The sequence below is a fragment of the Heterocephalus glaber genome, unplaced genomic scaffold, assembly GCF_053883595.1.
Source record: "Heterocephalus glaber isolate CG9 unplaced genomic scaffold, H.glaber_assembly_v1.0 deba00001579, whole genome shotgun sequence".
Lineage (NCBI taxonomy): Eukaryota > Metazoa > Chordata > Mammalia > Rodentia > Bathyergidae > Heterocephalus > Heterocephalus glaber.
In genome coordinates this window covers 1,983,393-2,002,495 of record NW_028258360.1, presented here as the reverse complement: position 1 = coordinate 2,002,495, position 19,103 = coordinate 1,983,393, and the positions used below count along the sequence as shown (strand labels likewise).

General features: G+C 42.1%; 1 protein-coding gene across 8 annotated transcripts in view; it reads left to right on the top strand.

Moving 5' to 3' along the window:
- The first annotated feature begins 658 nt into the window (after positions 1 to 658).
- Nalcn (sodium leak channel, non-selective) overlaps positions 659 to 19,103 on the top strand; it is a 322,796-nt gene continuing 304,351 nt past the window's right edge. For 2 of the 8 annotated variants that reach the window (XM_087193081.1, XM_087193084.1), the window contains exons 1-2: positions 15,574 to 15,763; positions 17,867 to 18,013. In XM_087193081.1, coding sequence (XP_087049207.1) covers positions 15,578 to 15,763; positions 17,867 to 18,013 — 333 coding nt within the window. In that variant the 5' untranslated portion in view covers positions 15,574 to 15,577. Of the gene's footprint in view, positions 1,027 to 15,569; positions 15,764 to 17,439; positions 17,585 to 17,866; positions 18,014 to 19,103 lie in introns of those variants that run through there. The other 6 variants (XM_087193085.1, XM_087193083.1, XM_087193087.1 and 3 more) reach the window with 6 other exon arrangements.

The window sequence follows — 19,103 nt, the reverse complement described above, 5'->3', positions numbered from 1 at the left end:
TTTAAAGGTTAATAGATTGTGAGTAGGTTTTTTTAAAGGCAGTAACTTAATTAAATATACTAGAAAATGCATTTTTAAATGTAGGCCATTAATCTTGCTTTTATCCCTGGAGATACAACATTTTGTGATACACAGCTGTCCTGGGTTTAGGATTTCTGCTGTGGAGGAAGCGTCACTCTGTTTTCTCCGTCCCCGTGCCTGCGTGTGTGATGTTTAGCTGGCGGAGAGTCCCTTATTGTAGTATCTGGCCACAGGGCAAGATGCCAGCTCCTAAGCAAGCAATTCAGAGTTCTACCTAGAGGGAGGGCGTCCTCGGGGCTGAGGATGCTGCGGAAGACCCAATATTCCCGTCCTCCTGCTCTGCGGGGAGCCCAGGGAGCCCCACTCGAGTGGAGCCTCCCACCTGGGTTCCACATACAGGGTGTGGGGCCGCTCTCAATTTGTGAACGGACTTTCATTCTCACTCACACGGCATCTGTGTTATGGGAAACGCCACCGTGTTTCGGAGACGGGAAGAGTGGCTGGCGCGTTCGCCGCTCAGCAACTCGTCCGCTGCGGTCCGCAGGCCGGGTCGCTGCGCCCCGCGGAGGCGCGCGCTGGGGCCTGGCGGGTACCGGCGTACGCCCGCTCGCGTGTACACGGGCGTGCCGAGTGTGCCGGAGACCCCGGGCCGGCAGAGCCGCGCGGCTGTGGCTGCGAGGCTGGGGTGGCGGCCAGCGAGGAGCCCGCGAGCACCGACCTGGCGCGCTCGCCACCGCCGCGGCGCGGCCTCCTCCGCCCCTCCCTCCGGCCTGGGCATCACCGCAGCGCCCGCAGCACAGCCAATTTTAAAGCTGAATTAAACTTAGAACCTGTGACGGCTCCAACCCCCGAGCCTCAGCCTCCGTCCTCCCTGCCCCCACGCGCGCGGCGAGGCTCGGGACGCTCGGGCGGCGCGCGGTGACGGAGCCGGCGTAGGAGAGGCCGCGTCCCGCCCGCCGCCGCCGCCCGCGGGCACCGTGACCGCTCTGCGCGCCGGGGTTACAGGTTGGTCACTGGCGCTGGGCCCGGCCGGGCGGACGGGCGGGGACGCGGGGCTGTGGCCGGGAGCGGCGCGCAGCTCCTCGGGGTCGCGGCCGGGAAGGGGCCCGGAGCCGCGCGGCGTCCGCGTCCGCGTCCGCGCTGTCCCTGCGCGCGGGTGCCCCCGGCGCCTGCACCGAGCCGCCCCGGCCGGGCCTGAGAAGCCGGGGCTGCCGAGCCGGGGCTGCCCCGCCGGGCATACAGCAGGTGTTGGGGGTGGGGCTGGGACGCGAGCACCGCCCTGACTGCCCCAGCTCGGAGGCCTGGGTCAACCCCAGGGCCAAAGCGCAGGTGTGTGGGGCAGTTCCGCTCCAGCAGGTTTCAAGGAGGGCCCAGGCCTCCCCCCAGCCCTGCATCTGGCATCTGCAGATTTGTTTGCTAAATATCCTTCATTTTCCTAATAGGCCTGGTCGAGCAGCTATCATTAGGGTGGCCACCCAGCCAGCAGAGCTGTGTCCTTCCCAGGCAGCTCCGTTTTGTCATTGAACCTCGAAGGGCCTATTGCCCTGGCCTGGCTGGAATCCCCAGCCACTTGGCCACCTAGAACCCTGACTGAAGGGTGATCTTGCTGAAGCCGTGTTCCTCTTTCAGGATGTTGTGATGACTCTGAACTCGGATCTTAAATTCTTGAAATACTGTAGGAATAAATTTTCAGATTCAGGCTCCATTTTTCAAGGCATACACACACACACACACACACACACACACACACTCAAGCTTACAAAGCTTTCAGTCTTTGTCTTGTGTTTGTGTGTCATCTCCTAGGCCTGGATTTCCTTGGCAGTGAAATGACAGTTAAGGAGCAGTGAGGTTTTTTTGGTCTGTGGTTAGTGGAGAAGCACTCTCATAGGGGGGGTCAAAATTAACAGGTGGCTATTTTTTTAAAAAATTAGAATCCCTATTTTCGTTGCTGCAGCTGTAACTTGTTACATGGGAAGGAGTCCGTGGGCGGTGCAGATCTCTGTGAAGCAGGTGCCCAGCAAGAGGGGCATTTTGCATCTAAAGATGAGTAAGAATCATGGCTTCTTCAGCCACCACAACCATTAATGTCCGAACTGGCTGCTTGTCATTCACGGTGTTCAATGTCGGCGACTTCATTCTTACATAGTGTATTTTTACCCAGCCATTGCTAAAACCAGAGTGAAGGAAAAATCAGGCTTTGGAGGAAAACCGAAAAAGTGAACAGGCCTATTGAATTCTCTTACATGTTCATAGATAACTCGATGTCTTTGTGGAGAACAAGACCTGTCACTGGAAAGAACGGTGAGGGAGCCTCAATAAAAGCTAAGCATTCTTGTGGCATGGTGTTAATGGATTTATAACTTTGGATGTGACTTGAAGGCTATTTAGTAGAGGAGAAATGCACTTTTAAAAGAAAAAATATTCATAATAGTAACATTATCTTGCAGTTTAGTGAGTTGGAGGTTTCAGTAGCATTTTCTTCTCCTTTGGGTACGGCATTTCTCTGAAATGTGCTCCAATCACTTCTTTTCCCTTCCCTCAGTACATCGTGAATGTGCACCTGTATTCGTTGGCACACGTGTGTGCATGTGCACGCAGATATATGTGTGTTTTACCAGTGATACTGAGATACCATCAGAATTTTTATGGCTGTCAGGTTATCGTTGGGGAAAAGAGTCACAGGTGGATTTGAAGTTTGTGGAGAAAAGCCCACATGGGCACCACTACGTCGTAGTAAAAACCAGGCACCGGGCCAGCAGCTGGGTGCTTAGTCAGGTGGAGAGATGGCCCAGGCTCTGTGAATCTGTCAGGAAAGAGAAATAATGTAAGCAAATACAAATATAAGGAGGTATCCTATCTTCTAGTTTGGGTTTGGAAACTATGATTTCATACTTAGAGAAATTATGAGTTATACCCCCAAAATGGTATCAACAATTTTAGACCTTAGCTAAAATTTTAGACCTTCACATTGTTTTTTTCTTTTTAATTTACAAAGAATGGTTTTTTGGTTCAAGCTGTATGGTTCTCACCTATCTCAAGAACCTGTCCAAGAAGCTTTAAATTTTCAGAACTTTCATGTGCAAAACTTAACTTCATTGGCTATTTTTGAATTTTAAAATAAAAGGTTAGAGATGACAGAAGGGTGGATAAGAGAAAATAAGCACTCATAGTTCTAACAAACTTAAAGAAGCAACTGTGATATCTGTCTTCTTCCTGTAGTTTCTAAAGGCAGAACTTTAGTTGTCATGATGTTGTATAATTTTTATACTGGCTGTTCCCTTTAATATTTATCATAAACATTTTTTAAAATTTTATATATAATTTTTCTCAAAATTTATACAAGACTATGTAACACTTGTGCTTAAAGAGAATATCTTTACTTCTTTAACTCATGCTTAAAGAAATTCACTATGCTTAGTGAATATAACCTCACATGTACAGCCATACCTCTATCATTGGACATTTATGGTTCCTAATACTTCATCATTAGAAACAATGTCCTGATAGATTGTTACAGTACAGTGATTTATTTCTATTTTGCTTTTTCCTTAAAGTTTCTTACGAACTATATTTCTGAGAACAAGAAGTATCTAAATTGGATATACACATACAAATTTTATATATACCTATATTTTATCTATTATATATATCATATCTATGTATTCTTATGTGTCTTCAGAGTAGCTTCCTAAACACTTCACACTGTAATTTAGAATAAGTTGCTTGATATGCTTTCAAAGTAAATCTGCCATTTTAAAAAAATATTTATAAATCACCTTCCCTCTTTTATGAGAATAAAAAAAGATAAAATAATAACTTGGACTTATGACACTTGTGCCATACAAAAATTAGAACTTTAACGAGTTCTTCTGAAAACCAGATGACAAAATGCACCTCTTACAGTAAAACCAAAATAGGAATGTTAATAGAAAAAATAAGTACATGCCAGTTCTTTTAGGAAAAATGGCTGTTGAGTTGCGTTTAATTTTGCTTTTGCTTTCCAACTCAGATGTCAAATGCATGATCAAAAACCTGCATATGGGGAAAAATCTGTACCCCATACAGAGGAGCCTTTGTCCCTAGGCAGCAGAATCCAAGATGTTTCTGCCCGGTTCAATGGAGATGGAGCTGGACCGATGGGCAAAACTAAGGTTCTGCTCACAATTCCCTTTCTAAGAGAGTTGTACGAAAACCTAGGAAGGAAGATCCTGGGAGGACCCCTTCATATGAAGGCCTTGGGAGCAGGGGGTTGGTAAGAGAGATGTGATTTCCAAAGCAATTTCTCTGTGAGCTCCAAAGGCAAGAGCAGCTAGACCAAAGGAAATATGCTCAGAGGACAGACACTCACCCTAGGCCCGCAGATGGAGGCCAGAACAAGGCGGAGCAACTCAAGGAGAATGAGAAGCTCGAAAGGCCAGAACCCTACAGCCAGAGGAGACTGTTCATGGGGAGAGGAAGATTATGCAGAGGAAGGAGATGAAAGGAAGACTTTGTTTGCGGAGGGAGGGTATGTGTGGAAGACACCCAGCAGGGTCACACAAACACATGCTCTTCCTGGCTGAGAAAGCAGAGCACGGAACACAGCCAACTTGCACAGTGAAATGACACCATTTTTCCCTGGTAGATAAAAAAGTACAGATCGAAATAGGTTATCATGTGCCAGGAAAGATAAATAAAATGTAGGCAAGACTGAGATATAGCCTGGTGAACACATGAATTTGAGGGTAATAAGAAGAGAAATGATTCATCAGCATCTGGATCAAGTTTCTCACAAAATTACCTGTCCACATAGGGACAACTTAGATTGACTTTTAACATCCTTTCCAAAATCGTCAACAAATCGTCATTTCGTTTCCCGAAAATGTGTGGTCCTAAAAATATCACAAGACAATTCTCTTAGGGTAATAATATGGCTCAAAAATGAAAAATATATGAAATGTGTACATCCTAGGCAAGTGCTACTGAGAGAAAAAAAAGGACAAGATTGAAATATGTGACTATCAGAAAAACAGTTCCAAAATAATTAAATAAGAAAAAGAGGACTTTGAAGTAATAAAAGTCACTACTTTTAATAAAGTAATTACAGGCTTCCTGTAAATACTAATTATAGCATCATAGTAATGTGTATAGTGAAAAGTATTCTTGTGATAATTTGGGGGCCAGAGGAGACATGGCCCATTGATCTAGTATCCTCAAAAAGGATCCTGTATCCCAAACGGGCACTTAGAGTAAGCATTTCAAATAAGTAAAGAAAACAAAGAAATAGAACTTCATTGCTGTATTTCTTCAGAGGAAGAAAATAAAAGAGTAAAGTTTAAAAATTAAAAACACAAATGATTTCAGTGGACACTCAAGTTGCGATCAGCCTGACATATGAACAGCTTGGGTTAGGACTGGAATTTTAGTTTTAACTTATGAACAGTCTTGAGTTATGACCTGAAAGCTGGCTGCTTGGTCTCAGAAGCAGATTCAGCCCTTAAATCTGGAAGGAATGTTATAGCATCCTCCCCTGTGAGGTTCAGAAATCCTAGGCCAGTGTCTCTCTAAGGACACTGAGATCTGTCTCTACACAGGAGAGAGACTCTGAAGGCTGTGTAGAGGAGCCTGAGCCTTCAGTTGACCAACTTGAGTTACAGCCAGCCCTTGAGAACAAATTGAGTTCGTTAGTCAAGGGTCCACTGTGACTACAATGTAGAACAGCTCTGGATCTGATAGAAGAAAGCTACCAGCTGCAGCATTCTAACCTGTCAAGATTATTAAGCTGCAGATAGCTATAGGAAGAATTAGAACACCAAGAAATAAGAACTATGAAGAATGAAAAGAAGGTTAGTGGAAGAAGGTGTTAGAGAAATGGGTGATCAGACTATAGTAATGCAAATGGAGAGGGGTGGGAGCGATGGATCAGTGGCTTCCACCATGCTGACCGCGTTTAGAGACTGAAGAAAGAGAAGGAAAGGGAGCAGGAGATTCAGAATAAATTCAGGTCTCCAAGCCTGCATGACAGTGGGTAGTCTTGTTGGTATTTAGTTATATCAAGATAAAGCAATGAATTATCTTTCAGTTAATAGTATCTATGTGTTAAATACTTCATTTTCTCTAATTGTTCTTTTTATTAGAAAATCTACTTCACAATTTCACAAATCACTTCTGGAGCAGAGGAAGGAATTTTTTTTTGAAAATTAACATTTTTGAAAACAAATTATGGAAGACTTTGTCAGATAAGATACAAATTTATATTAGATGAGATATAAGTCATTGATTTATTAAAATTCAGTTTAATATTAGTTATAAAGCTTGCCTGAAGATAAAAAACAATAAACCTAGATAATGTAAAAATGGGGATCTTTCAGGCATGGAAATTTGTTAATTATTCATTCCAAGGACCAAAACACAGAGATTAAAATATATGTTGTAAATAAGAGATTAAATTCCTAAAAATAAAATTTAATGCCCTTAGGAAGACCTTTACTTGAATTATCCCCTTCCTTTCTCTCACTTTAATATTTGTCGATATTTTAGGGAGAAAAATAATTTTAACTCTGGGAATCCTCAAAAATAATTTTCTATTTTTAGCAGTAAAAAATCAGTACAACTTTAAAATCTGCTAGTTGAATTAGGAAGTTTTGTTTTAATTTCTTCACTGAAAGACATCAAATAGCTATTTTAACGGTATATTCTAGATTAGAAAATTAGACCAGAAATCAACAAGAAGACTTTTATCTTTTATAAGACAAAATAATTCCTATATATAAACACAGTGCAGTTATTTAATTTTTGAGAAAATCTAAAGATCTCCAAGGAAAATTTAAGAATGGAATATACCAGATATACAAATAATTATCAATCAAAATTTTTTCTCAGATTTATATTTTGCCTATTTTTTATAACTAGACTCATATTTTTCCCAAACAATAAGCCCTGATTGTGAACTGAAAACTCTTTAAGTATTAAATGCCCTCCTGAGTAGCTAAACTAGTGATGACCCAGATGTCTACAAATCATTTGGGGAGAGGTTTTAAAAAATATTATTTTTCATGCTCCACCTTTGGAGACTCCAATCTCGTATGGGTGAGGTGCAGGAAGCATAGGTCACATGTCTCAATCATCATGGCTGCTATAACAAATGCCATACCCTGGGCAGTTTAAACAACAGGCATTGCTTTCTTAAAGTTCTGGAGATTGGGAAGCCCAAGGTCAAACTGTTTTCCACTTCCTAATGAGAGCTCATTTCTTGTCTTCAGGTGGTACCATCTTGCTGTATTCTCACACAACCAAGAGAGGTTCTTCTAAGGGCACTAATCTTACTGAAGAGGGTCCTACCCTCTAACTAACTAACTGCCTACCAAAGGCCCTATCTCCAAATACCATACAATCAGACCTAAGGATTTTAACTGTGATTTATGAAGAACAACAAACATTCAGTCTATAGCTTTGAGAATGTTTATAAACCTCACTAGATGAATCAGATGTTGGGTAATTTTTAGAAATCAGTATTTTATTGACAGTCTTTATCCAAATTATTTGGATTCATATTACAAAATGAATCGATCACAAAAAACTTAGAAATCGCATTGTGATTTTCCTTAATGCTGTATTTAAATAGAATAGCAAGTCTTGGAAGGCACTATTTAAAACAATCCACTTTCTTAGTCAACCCTTTGCAGATTCATACTACAAAAATTAAATAACCACTAAAAACAGATACCTTGGGCTGGGGAAATAGCTAAATGGTAGAGCACTTGTTTAAGATGTGTGAGGCCCTGGATTACAATCCCTACCACCACAAAAATTTTAAAAATCTTTAAAAAGAATATTTTTATACTATTTAAATGACAATAGCAGCTCCTCAGAATGAAATGCCTGTCACTAGACAATTGACAATGACAACCTGTGACATTTATGGCACTTCATAAGGACAGAAGACACTTTAGAGACTCCTCTGAAATTGGAAAGCTTTGTACAAAGCCACACAGTAAACCTGAGGAGGTTTTTAACTTGATATTCTTTCCTTAAAATTTCCCTTTACCTACATTGTACCCAGAATAACTCAAAAAAATTAGAAGTTTATGTCCTTTCTAATCATGGAGAGAATGACAAGGGCTTGTTAAACGGGCTGAGTTTTTAGAGGCTCCCTAAAGATGCTTAGCTTCCATCTGCAATCTGGTTACCTGGATTTGTAATCAGTGAGGTGTCTTAAATAGCGAAACTCACAGGAGCAGCGAGGAACATGGCGGCTTCTAGGGCCTGGAGGAAGGAGGAGTGGAGAGCTGCTGGTATTGGGTGTCAGGTTGCAGTTGGGCTGGGATTTAGCTCAGTGGCACCACGCCTGCCTTGTGAGTGCAAGGTCCTGAGTTCGATCCCCGGTACCCCCCCCCCCCCGCCAAAAAAAGGTTGCAGTTATGGAAAAGGAATATGTTCCGGAGGTCTGCTCTACACCGTGGTGGTTATTGTTAACAACACTGTGCACCTAGCACTGTTGTGGGGATACATGTCATGTCAAGTGACCTCACCACTGTATTTTAAAGTGCAGCAATTTAAGTAACACAAATACAACCTCATTTCCTCTCTTACTGCCAGACTGTTTTGGTTTTGGCCATTGAGTGCCATAAAGAAAGAATATTGCGGATATTGCCAGACATATTTGTTTTTCCAGTACTTGGGATTAAATTCAGGGATGCTGCACTGAGCTACATCTCCAGCCCTTTCTTATTTTATTTTGAGACAGGGTTTCTCTAAGTTTCCCAGACTAGGCTAGAAATTTCAATCCTCCTGCCTCAGCTTCCCAGAGTGCTAGAATTACAAGCATGTACTACAATGACAGGGCTCAGACTCTGCTTTTTAAAGGTCAAGTAAAATTCAGTTTTTAAAATTAAAAAAATAAGCAGAACAAACCTTGGTGAAGTAATCACATTGTTTTAGAATATGTGTAGAAAAAGCTGAGAAAAATAGAATGTTGTTTTTCTTTGAGATTTAGTAAATAGAGTCAGTATACAAAGCAAGGAACCATTTTCCTGTTTCTAATAAGTATGTTGAGGAGGGACAAGAAAAAAAATAGAGCCTATTTTGGGTGATGGCATTTGGAAATGTTTGGCTTCCTCTGTGTGGTTGATATGGGGTACCAAGTAATCCAAACAAGCAAAATAATCCAAACAAGGGGAACATTATAACTCCAAACCTGCTAGATATGGGAATCGCTAGTTCATGTTCTCTAAAATCAAAGAATGAATTCTAGGAACAACAGAGGTTAAGAGTAGGAAAAATTTATTGAGAGAAAGAAAGCTTCTGCCTAAGAGAGACAGATGGGGGACCAGAAAGTGAGTTGCTCACCCCCCTTGCTTTTCAAAGGTGTTTTATAGGGCAAAGACATGAGGTGGGGTGGGTACAAAATGAGACAAAACTGTAGTCAACTAATGATCCAATGGAAAATCACAAGGTGGGCATGAGGCGGGACAAACCCATGATTAACCAATAAAATTACAAGTACAGTCACCCAGGTAATATTGATTGAGTGGGGATCAAATGGGGAAAACAAGTCAGGTAGCAAGCTTATATAGAATGAACAAGGAATTTCTGGAAAGGAAATGGGCTAGGGAGATTGATGCCTATTTAGAATATCAATCACTGCTATTCATCTCCAGGAGAAGTAGGTAAGTACCTTTTCTCTGTGTAATGCTAACCAGTGAATGTGCTTCATTTGGTTTTTATGCTGAGAGCCCAGTCTTGTCCTTATAATAATTTCAAACTAACTGAGCTATCTGCAGTGTGGTCACTGTCTTGGGTGGCCTGGTGGGCCTCCTGGGACTACCTACCATGGTGTTTTTGCAGCGATACATCCTGATTTCATGAGGGTCAAAACAGAGAGGCAGAGATGAATAAGAATCTCAAAATGAAAGTAACATTTGGAGGAGGGAAAGGGGAGGAAAGGAGAGAGGGGGACAAGAGAACCAGCACAACTGAATCAGGGTATTCACTTTCATAGAAAATTAGATTGAACATCAACCACTGCTGAGAAACACCTGCAGCCTCTGCACTGCAGACACACATCGTTTCCATGACCCACGGGGGCTGACCTTTCCAGGATGTGTTAGTTCTCCCACTAATGTGACACTCTCCAGTGTTGCTGGGGGAAGGCAGGACTCCAGAATGTGACTCAGAGAGAAAATAACCCAGCTGCCTGTCTTCCCTCCAGGCGAGTCCAGATGAAAGGGAATTGGGCACCCAGTGCATCACAGTTCCTGAGCTAGGGATCCCAGCGGGGAAGGGGGGCCTGGGGTACATGGCTGGACAGAGTCTGGTGTTGCAGTGGTTCAGGTCTAGTGGCAGCCATGCTCCCATCTGATTTCGCCACTTAGGCATGGGAGAGGCAGAAGGGGAGACTCCATCTCTCGTCCGGGAAACATGCTTCCATTCCTAAATCCTTGGAAGGGTCTGACTGAGATTCACCGTGACCAACCTCGAAAAGACCTGGCTCCCTGGTGGCTCATCACACGCTAGCTGTGTGACCCCAGCAGGGCACTCACCTTGTCCACTGCATCGCAAAATAGGAATGACGGGGACGCCTGCCTCCTTGGCCTGGTTAGAAGTAGATGAAATGACTCATGCAAAGCTCCTAGCTTTGCTCATAATAAACCCTCAGCAAGTGTTAGGTAAGAACGACTTAAGCTTCAATTTTAAAAATACTTTCTACTTAACTTTACACGAAAAGTATCATCATTGCCAAATATTTGAAATAGATAAAAGGTCTTAATATTAAGAAGTGAAAAATCAAATTCTTCCTTCCTCTACTTTAGTTCTTCAAGCAAAACACACTACTCCAGTTTCTCTGTGAAAACATTTGATTTTATTTCAAATTTTGTTTTTCACACTCTTCTTTTAAGTATGTTTAATGATTAAATAAAAAGGCAATAATCGAGCAGCTACTAAAAAGGTGACACCGGGGTTGGTGGATTCTAGTTTGAGGAAGTGCAGTGTCCCCTTTGGGAGTCTCTGGAGGCTGTAGGGTGTGACCTCCTGGAGAGAGGAATAGGGAGAGAGAGGGTGCAGTCAGTGGTGCCCATGATGGGAGACGGGGGTGATCTGGGCTTTCAGCCATTGAGACACAGGGAGAGGACCCTCAGTAGGGCAGAGGGAGGGGAGCAAGCCAAGGGTCCCAGGCTTAATAGTGCCCGGGGCTGGGAGGAAGGTCCACAAATAGAGACAGTTGAGCAGGAGGAGGGGAGAGGGATGCTGAAGAACAAGAAATAAGACGAAAATAGTGGGGTGTCCCCTCTAATTTAAACCGTGGCATAAAACTTACGATGCTGTCTTCATTTATTCTGGATGAGAAGGAATTTGACAAAATAGAAAGTCCAACTTTACAGAAACAATATGTTACTGAGCCAGCATCAGGAACAAGTGTCCTCTTTTGTCTTCAGGGATGTATCATGACATGTTGAAGTATGGTGAGAGATGTAAATATGTTTCTGGGAGAACAGGAAAGTCTGGTTTGTGGCTTGGGTTGTGTGGCCATTAAAAAAAAAGAGGGAGAAATACACACACTTGAAATAATTAAGATTGGAATGCTCAAATCAACAAATTGAAAACATCAGATTCAATTATCTCCCAAAGTATGAGGTGACACTTTTCTCAGTTACTAATTCACTACCCGAAAGCTAATCTAGAAAGATGAGCTTCTGTCTGTTTACTTTGCCAGGCCTCATATATACAAGGATGTGAATGAGCTTGGATGATGAGGAGGGGAAAGGAGAGGTGCGATGTTCGAAGGTGGTGTTTATTTACACAGGATTTGGTGTGCATGCATATTTATTGACAAAGATGTTCACAAGATACTGCTGGGTGGCAAAAAAGCTGATGACAGAATAATAAGGAAGCGGCCATTTAAAAATAAATACATGCATGAAAAAATGTATATGGAAAATAAAATCCTAAAAGAGAAAGAATTCACACCCCAGTGGAGAGAAAGCACACCAGCTAAAGAAAATCCACAAGGAGAGGGACCATATCTGGCTCTGACTTCATCTGCAGCCCCTTGCCCAGTGGCTGACACAATGAACGTGCTCAGCAAACACTCGACAAAAATGATTCTCGTGAAGTGGAATATCCCAGTGGCTTTCACTGCTGTCTTTCATTTTGTTTATATTTTATTTTCTCTTTTTCCTATAACAAATCTGTATTACTTCTTTTAATAAAAATAAAATAAAAATCAGAGTATTTTCTTCTAATTTAAGGTAGAAGTGTTTGAAGTCTAGGAAAGGACTAGATAGGGAGCCATTATTGCATGAGTCTCCTTTCCCCTGATAGCAGAGAGGCATGCTGGGAGTTATCTGATAGCAGAGAGGCATGCTGGGAGTTAGCTGATAGCAGAGAAGCATGTTGGGAGTTAGCTGATAGCAGAGAGGCATGCTGAGAGTTAGCTGTTCCCTATTCCTTGCTCAGGAAGGAGGGATGGAGCCAGCAGAAAGCTGTAAGGTATGAAAGGACCATAAGGTGGAGGTTGAAGGGTAACTGCATCATGGTAGAATCTCTCCTTTAATTAACCAGTGCTCTACCTTTAAATTGTGCACGCTCTCTGTCCTGTCAGGAACATGGCGCATCCAGGAATTGTAGGAGGGAAGAGACCAAGTACATTTTGTTCAATGCTAAATCCATGTCACCTACCAATGGCTGGGGTTCTTTTTAAATGAATGGAATCATGTAGAATGAAGGAGGGGAAACTTCCTATTAGTGATGATGATTACTCTTTCAAAGACACAAAAGTAAGTTTAGAGTGAGGAATGAGACGGAACTTATCGAACATTGTTTTCTGAATATTTTTCTCAAATTTTGACAGTAAGTACTGGGGTAAAAGCCCGTGTGTTGTGTGTGTTGTGTGCGTGCACGCGTGCACGCATGCGCGTGGATCAAACTCAGGACCTTGCGCTTGTGAGGCAGGCGCGGTGGCACTGAGCTACATCCCCCACCCTAAATCTTGTTTGTTATATGTTATAGCAAACAAATCACACACAGACCAAATTTGCTCATAAGTTAACTTAGGGAATTAGGAATGACTGATGTGGGACTGGGAATAAACAAAGAGGACGCAGCTGGAATAAAGGATTTGAAGTAGCTGAGAAAAGTTGGAGAATAGTGGCGTATTTGGTATATGTGAGTGGAGCGTGTAGGTCTGGTTATGAAAGGAAGTTCAGGTAAAATCAGTGATTTTCTATGTCCTGGGAATGTAAGATTAAGTAAAGAAGGCAATTTTTAAGATCCAAGAATGCCTTTCATGTTCTCTTCTATATGTTGAGCACATAGTGCCGTGCTTAAAACGATATGCATATGTTTGCAGTGTGAATGAATGAATGAGAAACAAGATAATGAGATTTTCTGAGTTGCAGGATAGACTATATCAGATTGTTAGAAAGTTCATTTCTTTAAAATATGAATTATGTCAGTCTATAAACCTGGGTAATCTTTCCATTTACTTTTGTCTTCAATTTCTTTTATCAATGTTTTATAGTTTTCATTGTATAGATCTTTAACCTCCTGGGTTAAACTTATTCATAGCCTTTTCATTATTTTGTAGCTATAGTAAAAGATTTTTTTTTATGAAAGAGAAATTTCTTATCAGTATATAGAGATGCTGTTCATTATTGTCTGTTGATTTTACAACATGCAAAATCAAATTTACTGAATTTGTGAGCTAGTTCTTCAAAAGTTTTAGAATTTTCTATATTGCAGATCATATCATCTGCAAACAGGGACAATTTAAATTCCTCCTTTCCAATTTGGATGCCTTTTGTTTCTTTTTCTTGCCTAATTTCTCTGGCGAGGACTTCCAGTACCTTGTTGAATATCAGCATGGAGAGAGGGCTTCCCTGTCTTGTTCCAGATCTTAGAGGACAAACTTTCACCTTTTGCCTGTTGAATGTGATGTTGGTTGTGGGTTTGTCAAATATGGTCTTTCTTATATGGAGGCACATTTCTTCTATACCTAATTTGTTAAGAGTTTTTTTTTTTTTTCATGAAGGAAAGTTGAATTTTGGCAATTTTTTTCTGCATCAATTGAAATGATCATATGGGAAGTTGATTTTTACACAAATAAGGGTTTATTTAAAAAGCAACCCAAGGGCTGGGGATATAGCTTAGTGGGAGAGATATTGCCTAACATGTGTCTGGCCCTTGATTCAATCGTCAGGACCAAAAAAAAAGCCTCGACCTGGAGGGAGCCTGTAGTGATGAGACCCTTGTACATACATGGAAACAAGAAAAGACGTCACTGTCGAGAGTGTGGGAGACTTGGGTATTGTGCATCCCTGTGGTCCTGCAGGCAGTGGGACCTGGGACATGAGAGGAAAGAGGAAAGTAGAAAGGTCCTAACTCATACCAGTCTGTTGTGTTGCATCTTAAGTGACGGTGGGTGGGGTCCATGTGTCTCCCTTTACCCAGGGAAGAGGCAGCCCAGATACATGACACAGCAGTGGTAGCTGAAATTAACAGATAGAAATAGAAACTATAAGAACAGATGATAAAGCCAGTCCTGGTAGCACATGCCTGTAATCCCAGCACTGGAGACCTGAGACAGGAGGATTGCTGCGAGTTCAAGTCCAGCCTGAATTACATAGCAAGACCCTGTCTCAAAAAACCAAAGGGAAAAACAACAACAAAAGAACAGATGATGATGTTTAAGTAGAGCAGACAAGCAAATGGGAAAGTTGGAAGAAGCATGTTGCAAACTATAATGCAGAAGAAGAGTTTGGTGACTTTCATATAGAGCCCAGGAGAGTAACAAGGAAGAGAAACTACCATTAGGTGGAAATATCTTACTTAAAGAAAAAAATATCCTCAGGGCTGGGGATTTAGCTCAGTGGTTCCGCTGCCTGCTTTACAAGTGCAAGGTCCTGAGTTCGATCCCCAGTACCAAAGGAAAAAAAAAAAGAAAAAATATCTTCATTTTAATTTGGTCAAGAGAGGGCAAGAATGAAGGAGGAAAAGGATATGCCAATAGAACTTAAACTGCTACCATGAATTATAAAAACTAGATCTTAACTATTTAAAAGAGAGCAATGAACCAAAGTATGTTTTCTCCTGGAGTTGCTGTTAGCAGTTTCCAAGTAAGATTTATCAGTGAGCATATCGTAGCTGTGTGTCCTGTCTCCCAATATTGAACTATTTAAATAGAGACTATTCTAAGTAAGTGTGAAAAAGCTGTTGAAAGCCCTGTTTTTCAAACTTAGTGCACTGCTTTATGAAAGACTTTTGTGGAAACAGGAAAAACATTAGCTTATAAACACATAATGGTGATAAGCCAGAGATATGAGGCAGCAATTTCCTATCAAAGCACTAAACTTGCCTAGATACTTAAATATCCCTCCTGGTCTTTGTCGAAAGAATATTAATTTCTATGCACAAATATTGATCCAATATGAACAATGGTATAAAACAACGTTACTAAGTATAAAGGATAATTATTACAATCAATGGCCTCAAATTAATCTTAGATTCTTTATATTTGTAACTTACATTTACTACTTGAATACTTTATGTCATTTATTTTTTTCCTGCCTCAGGCCTCCAAATGCTGGGATTACAGGAAGGTGCCACCATGCCTGGCTCTCATTTAATATTTTTAAATGAGTCAAAATTTAAGGAATTCAGGAGCTCTTTTTTGAGTTGTGAGGTCCTCGTCAATGAGGCTGTTTCTCTGGAGTTTGGACAGTTTGTTCTTTGGACACTGTTTGATTCGGGGACATGCTGGCAGCAGGTAAAATGAGCGTCAAAGTGACTGACAAGGTCATTCAATTATGGTTGCACTGTTTTGATGGATTAAATATAGCTAAAACAGATACTACTTTAAAAAGAATTCTGGAGGTATGTTGCTTTAGACAAGTCAATCAAAAATCAACTTTTCTTCAGGTGGCATATTGGTAGTGAGAGATGCATAGAACTCATAGGGCCATCAGTAACCCTGTGGCTGTCTGTGAGTCTAACTTTGGGATTCCATTGTGAACCCCCTCTTTTACTCCCTAGTTTGTGTTCTGTCATCTTGAAAGATTTCTAAAATTTTGCATCCAGTGTTTGGATGTGTAGAAGACTGTCATTCAAGTGGCATCTCAACTAGAGGCCACCAGATGTTTCCCCCTCCAAAGTAAACCAGAGAGCAAGTGTAATTTGAATATTTTGCATACATTTACATAGGATGTCAAGAGTCCCTAACTCCAATTATGTAAAATAAAATTAATTAGTGCACCCTCCTGCAAAGCTGTATTCAGGCTCAGCATCGAAGGCAGTAAGAGCCTGGAAATACCTCACAGTCTGAGACCCAATTAGGTTGATTTCCTCCAGGAGCAGGAGAGTTAGGCTGAGGTGCCATTCAGTGGATTGAGCAGCACATGGCAGAATAGACACTCATGGTGCCCTGTGTAAGGCAGATTCACAGCTGAGTCAGAGTCAAAGTTCGGTCATCCCGAGGGGCTGTGGTTTATCCTTTTTCCCAGTGGAAGTTGTGAGTGCGCATTTTTACCTGCACTGTGAACACATTTTTGCCCGTCTTGTGCTCCAGTAAGGACTGAGTGGCACTCCTTAGCTGCTCTTGCTCCATTTCTTCCTGCCGCTCCGTGGGCCACCAGCAGGAGAGCCAGTGGGCCTTCCCGGTGTTAAGCCGAACTTCCCTTTTCCTGACTGGGATTGGCATGGCTGCACAATGCCTGAAGGGCGCTCCACTGCTCTCTGCCTTTAGTTGTCTCAGCACCGCCACCGTGGTCACCTCTGCATGCCTTACACTTTGTCATCAGCTAGATCTTGTTTTAAATTTCAAGTTTTCTTAGGTGGCCTTGGCCAAGTGGTTATCAGCCTGGAGGCTAGAATTTCCCATGCATGCATTGAAAAACAAGATGATTTCTCTATTAGAGCTATTGTAAAGATTAAATAATATACCACTACTCATTACTCCAAACTTAAGTAGATATTGAAAAAACATTAGATATTCTCCTTATCTGAGACTCAATCCAGGTGTTAATCGAATGGGAAGTCTCACTGTGGACTCCCTGCCTTGACAACGTCTCTTTTATTTTCATGTATTTGCTATTTGTATCCCAAGGCCCCCTTCTGTGGCTGCTGATCTATGGGAGGTGGGGACAGTGGCCAAAAGGAGGAAGCACAAAGGGCAGGATGCAAATGACTCGGAATTGTGGAAAATTCAGCAGCAAGCCAATACCTCATCTCCCCCTCCATGCAAACTGATGAAGACATTACCTCAGAGTGGCTGGAAGAATTGAGATAATCACTGCATATATAAAATCAAATTTTAAAAAATCTCTTCTTAAAGGAGATTCTACTCTGATTCTTTCTAATCCCCATCCTTTCTGGGAAGTACAAAATTGGTAGATAGACTTGGGACTATTGTTGGAAATAGGAGATGCCTGTGAATGCTGTTAATTTAACACAGGGGAAACCCTGGGAGAAACTGTATTTCATCTAGATTCCTTAGCAGTGCTCTAGTGCAGACTGCCTTAAGGTGGATGCAGCTTTAGGTGTATGGACATCTATCTCAGAACATTCCCAAATAATGGATATACGCTATGAGGTAAGCATTTGTAACCCATCCATTCTACACATTCGTTTCTAAACTACTTATGAAGTACATAAGATAAACTACTGGGTTAGGAGAAAAAAGAATTGAGCTTTTATTAATATTAATTTATCCCATTCCTTTCCCATTTTTATTTATATAGGTTTGTTATCTACACTAACTAGAGTAGAACATGTGTGTGATCTACAAATGCATCAACACACATGAGGAATTTGATTTTTTAGATGAAGACAAAGATGACTTAGGTGATGACTGAAGCTCTCTTTCTTTTCCCAGACTGTGGTTTGGTTCCTGCCCCTCAAAGCTAACTCCAGCATGCTCAAAAGGAAGCAGAGTTCCAGGGTGGAAGCCCAGCCCGTTACTGACTTTGGTCCTGATGAATCTCTGTCAGACAATGCTGACATACTCTGGATTAACAAGCCAGTAAGTTTCATTTTGAAGTCTGGGAGGAACATGCTGATGTAAGGGAAATTTGATTCATAAATTCTTTGAACTGTCTGTTTGAGCTGCAGTGAAGTATGAGTGAATCTCCAGCGTCTGGAAGTTGGGCACAATTCAAAGGAAAGAATGAGGCTTTGCTGTGAGCTCCTTACATAGGAAGATATGCCAGGTGGTCTGGTTCCCTCCCATCCTCTCTCTGGAATCGCTGTCCTTAGAGTCAAAGTGTAGAGAGAATTCCACCTCCTAGACTGATCTGAGATGAGAAAACTATTGTCCCCGCCCCAACACTGAGGACTGAACCTGCGACCTTTTCACTGAGCTACATCCTCAGCTTTCCTTTTATTCTTTATTTTGAGACAAGGTCTCTCTAAGTCACTAAATTGCCCAGGTTGGGCCCAAATGCAGTCCTCCTGCCCCCGCCTTCCGGAGTCCTGGGATTGCAGGATTTACCACTGCACCTGGTTGACCAAGCTATTCTTAACCAAAGTCTTTTCCTTACCAGTCCTTTCCTCTCAATATGCACGAGTCTGAGACACTGAGCACATATTGGGAATTAAAGGGCTTCTTTTGAGTTGCAAGCTTTGAATCAATGGAAAGGCTAATGAGATAGCAGATAGTGTCTCTGCAGAACTCTGTCACTTTCTCTGCCTAATTAAGTGGATGAGAACATGAGAGGAAGAGCTTCCATGCCAGCTTACCATTGCTTGCTAGGCAGGACAGCAATCAGAACTGAGCAAGAACGGCCAACCTGTCAGTCTTGGAGCTCAGCTCTGCAATATAAAGTAGGGGCAACTCCCTTCCTCACCTGGGTGATAATGCTGAGTCCAGGCACAGGCGGACCTGCTGCCTCCCTCAGGGCTTCTTCCTTTCCCCCAGCCGGGTAAAGATGCTCTGCTGGCCTTCCATCCATCCTTCCTCATCTTTCCTTCTCTAACCTGCTTTCCAGATTCCTTCCCCAAGCCGCTCTTCTCTCTCTCTAAGGTGCTGCTCCTGCTCTCATTCCCCTTGTTTTACAACCACGGAAACATCCCTGGTCCTTCACTGCAAATTCTGACATGCTGAGCTCGGTTTA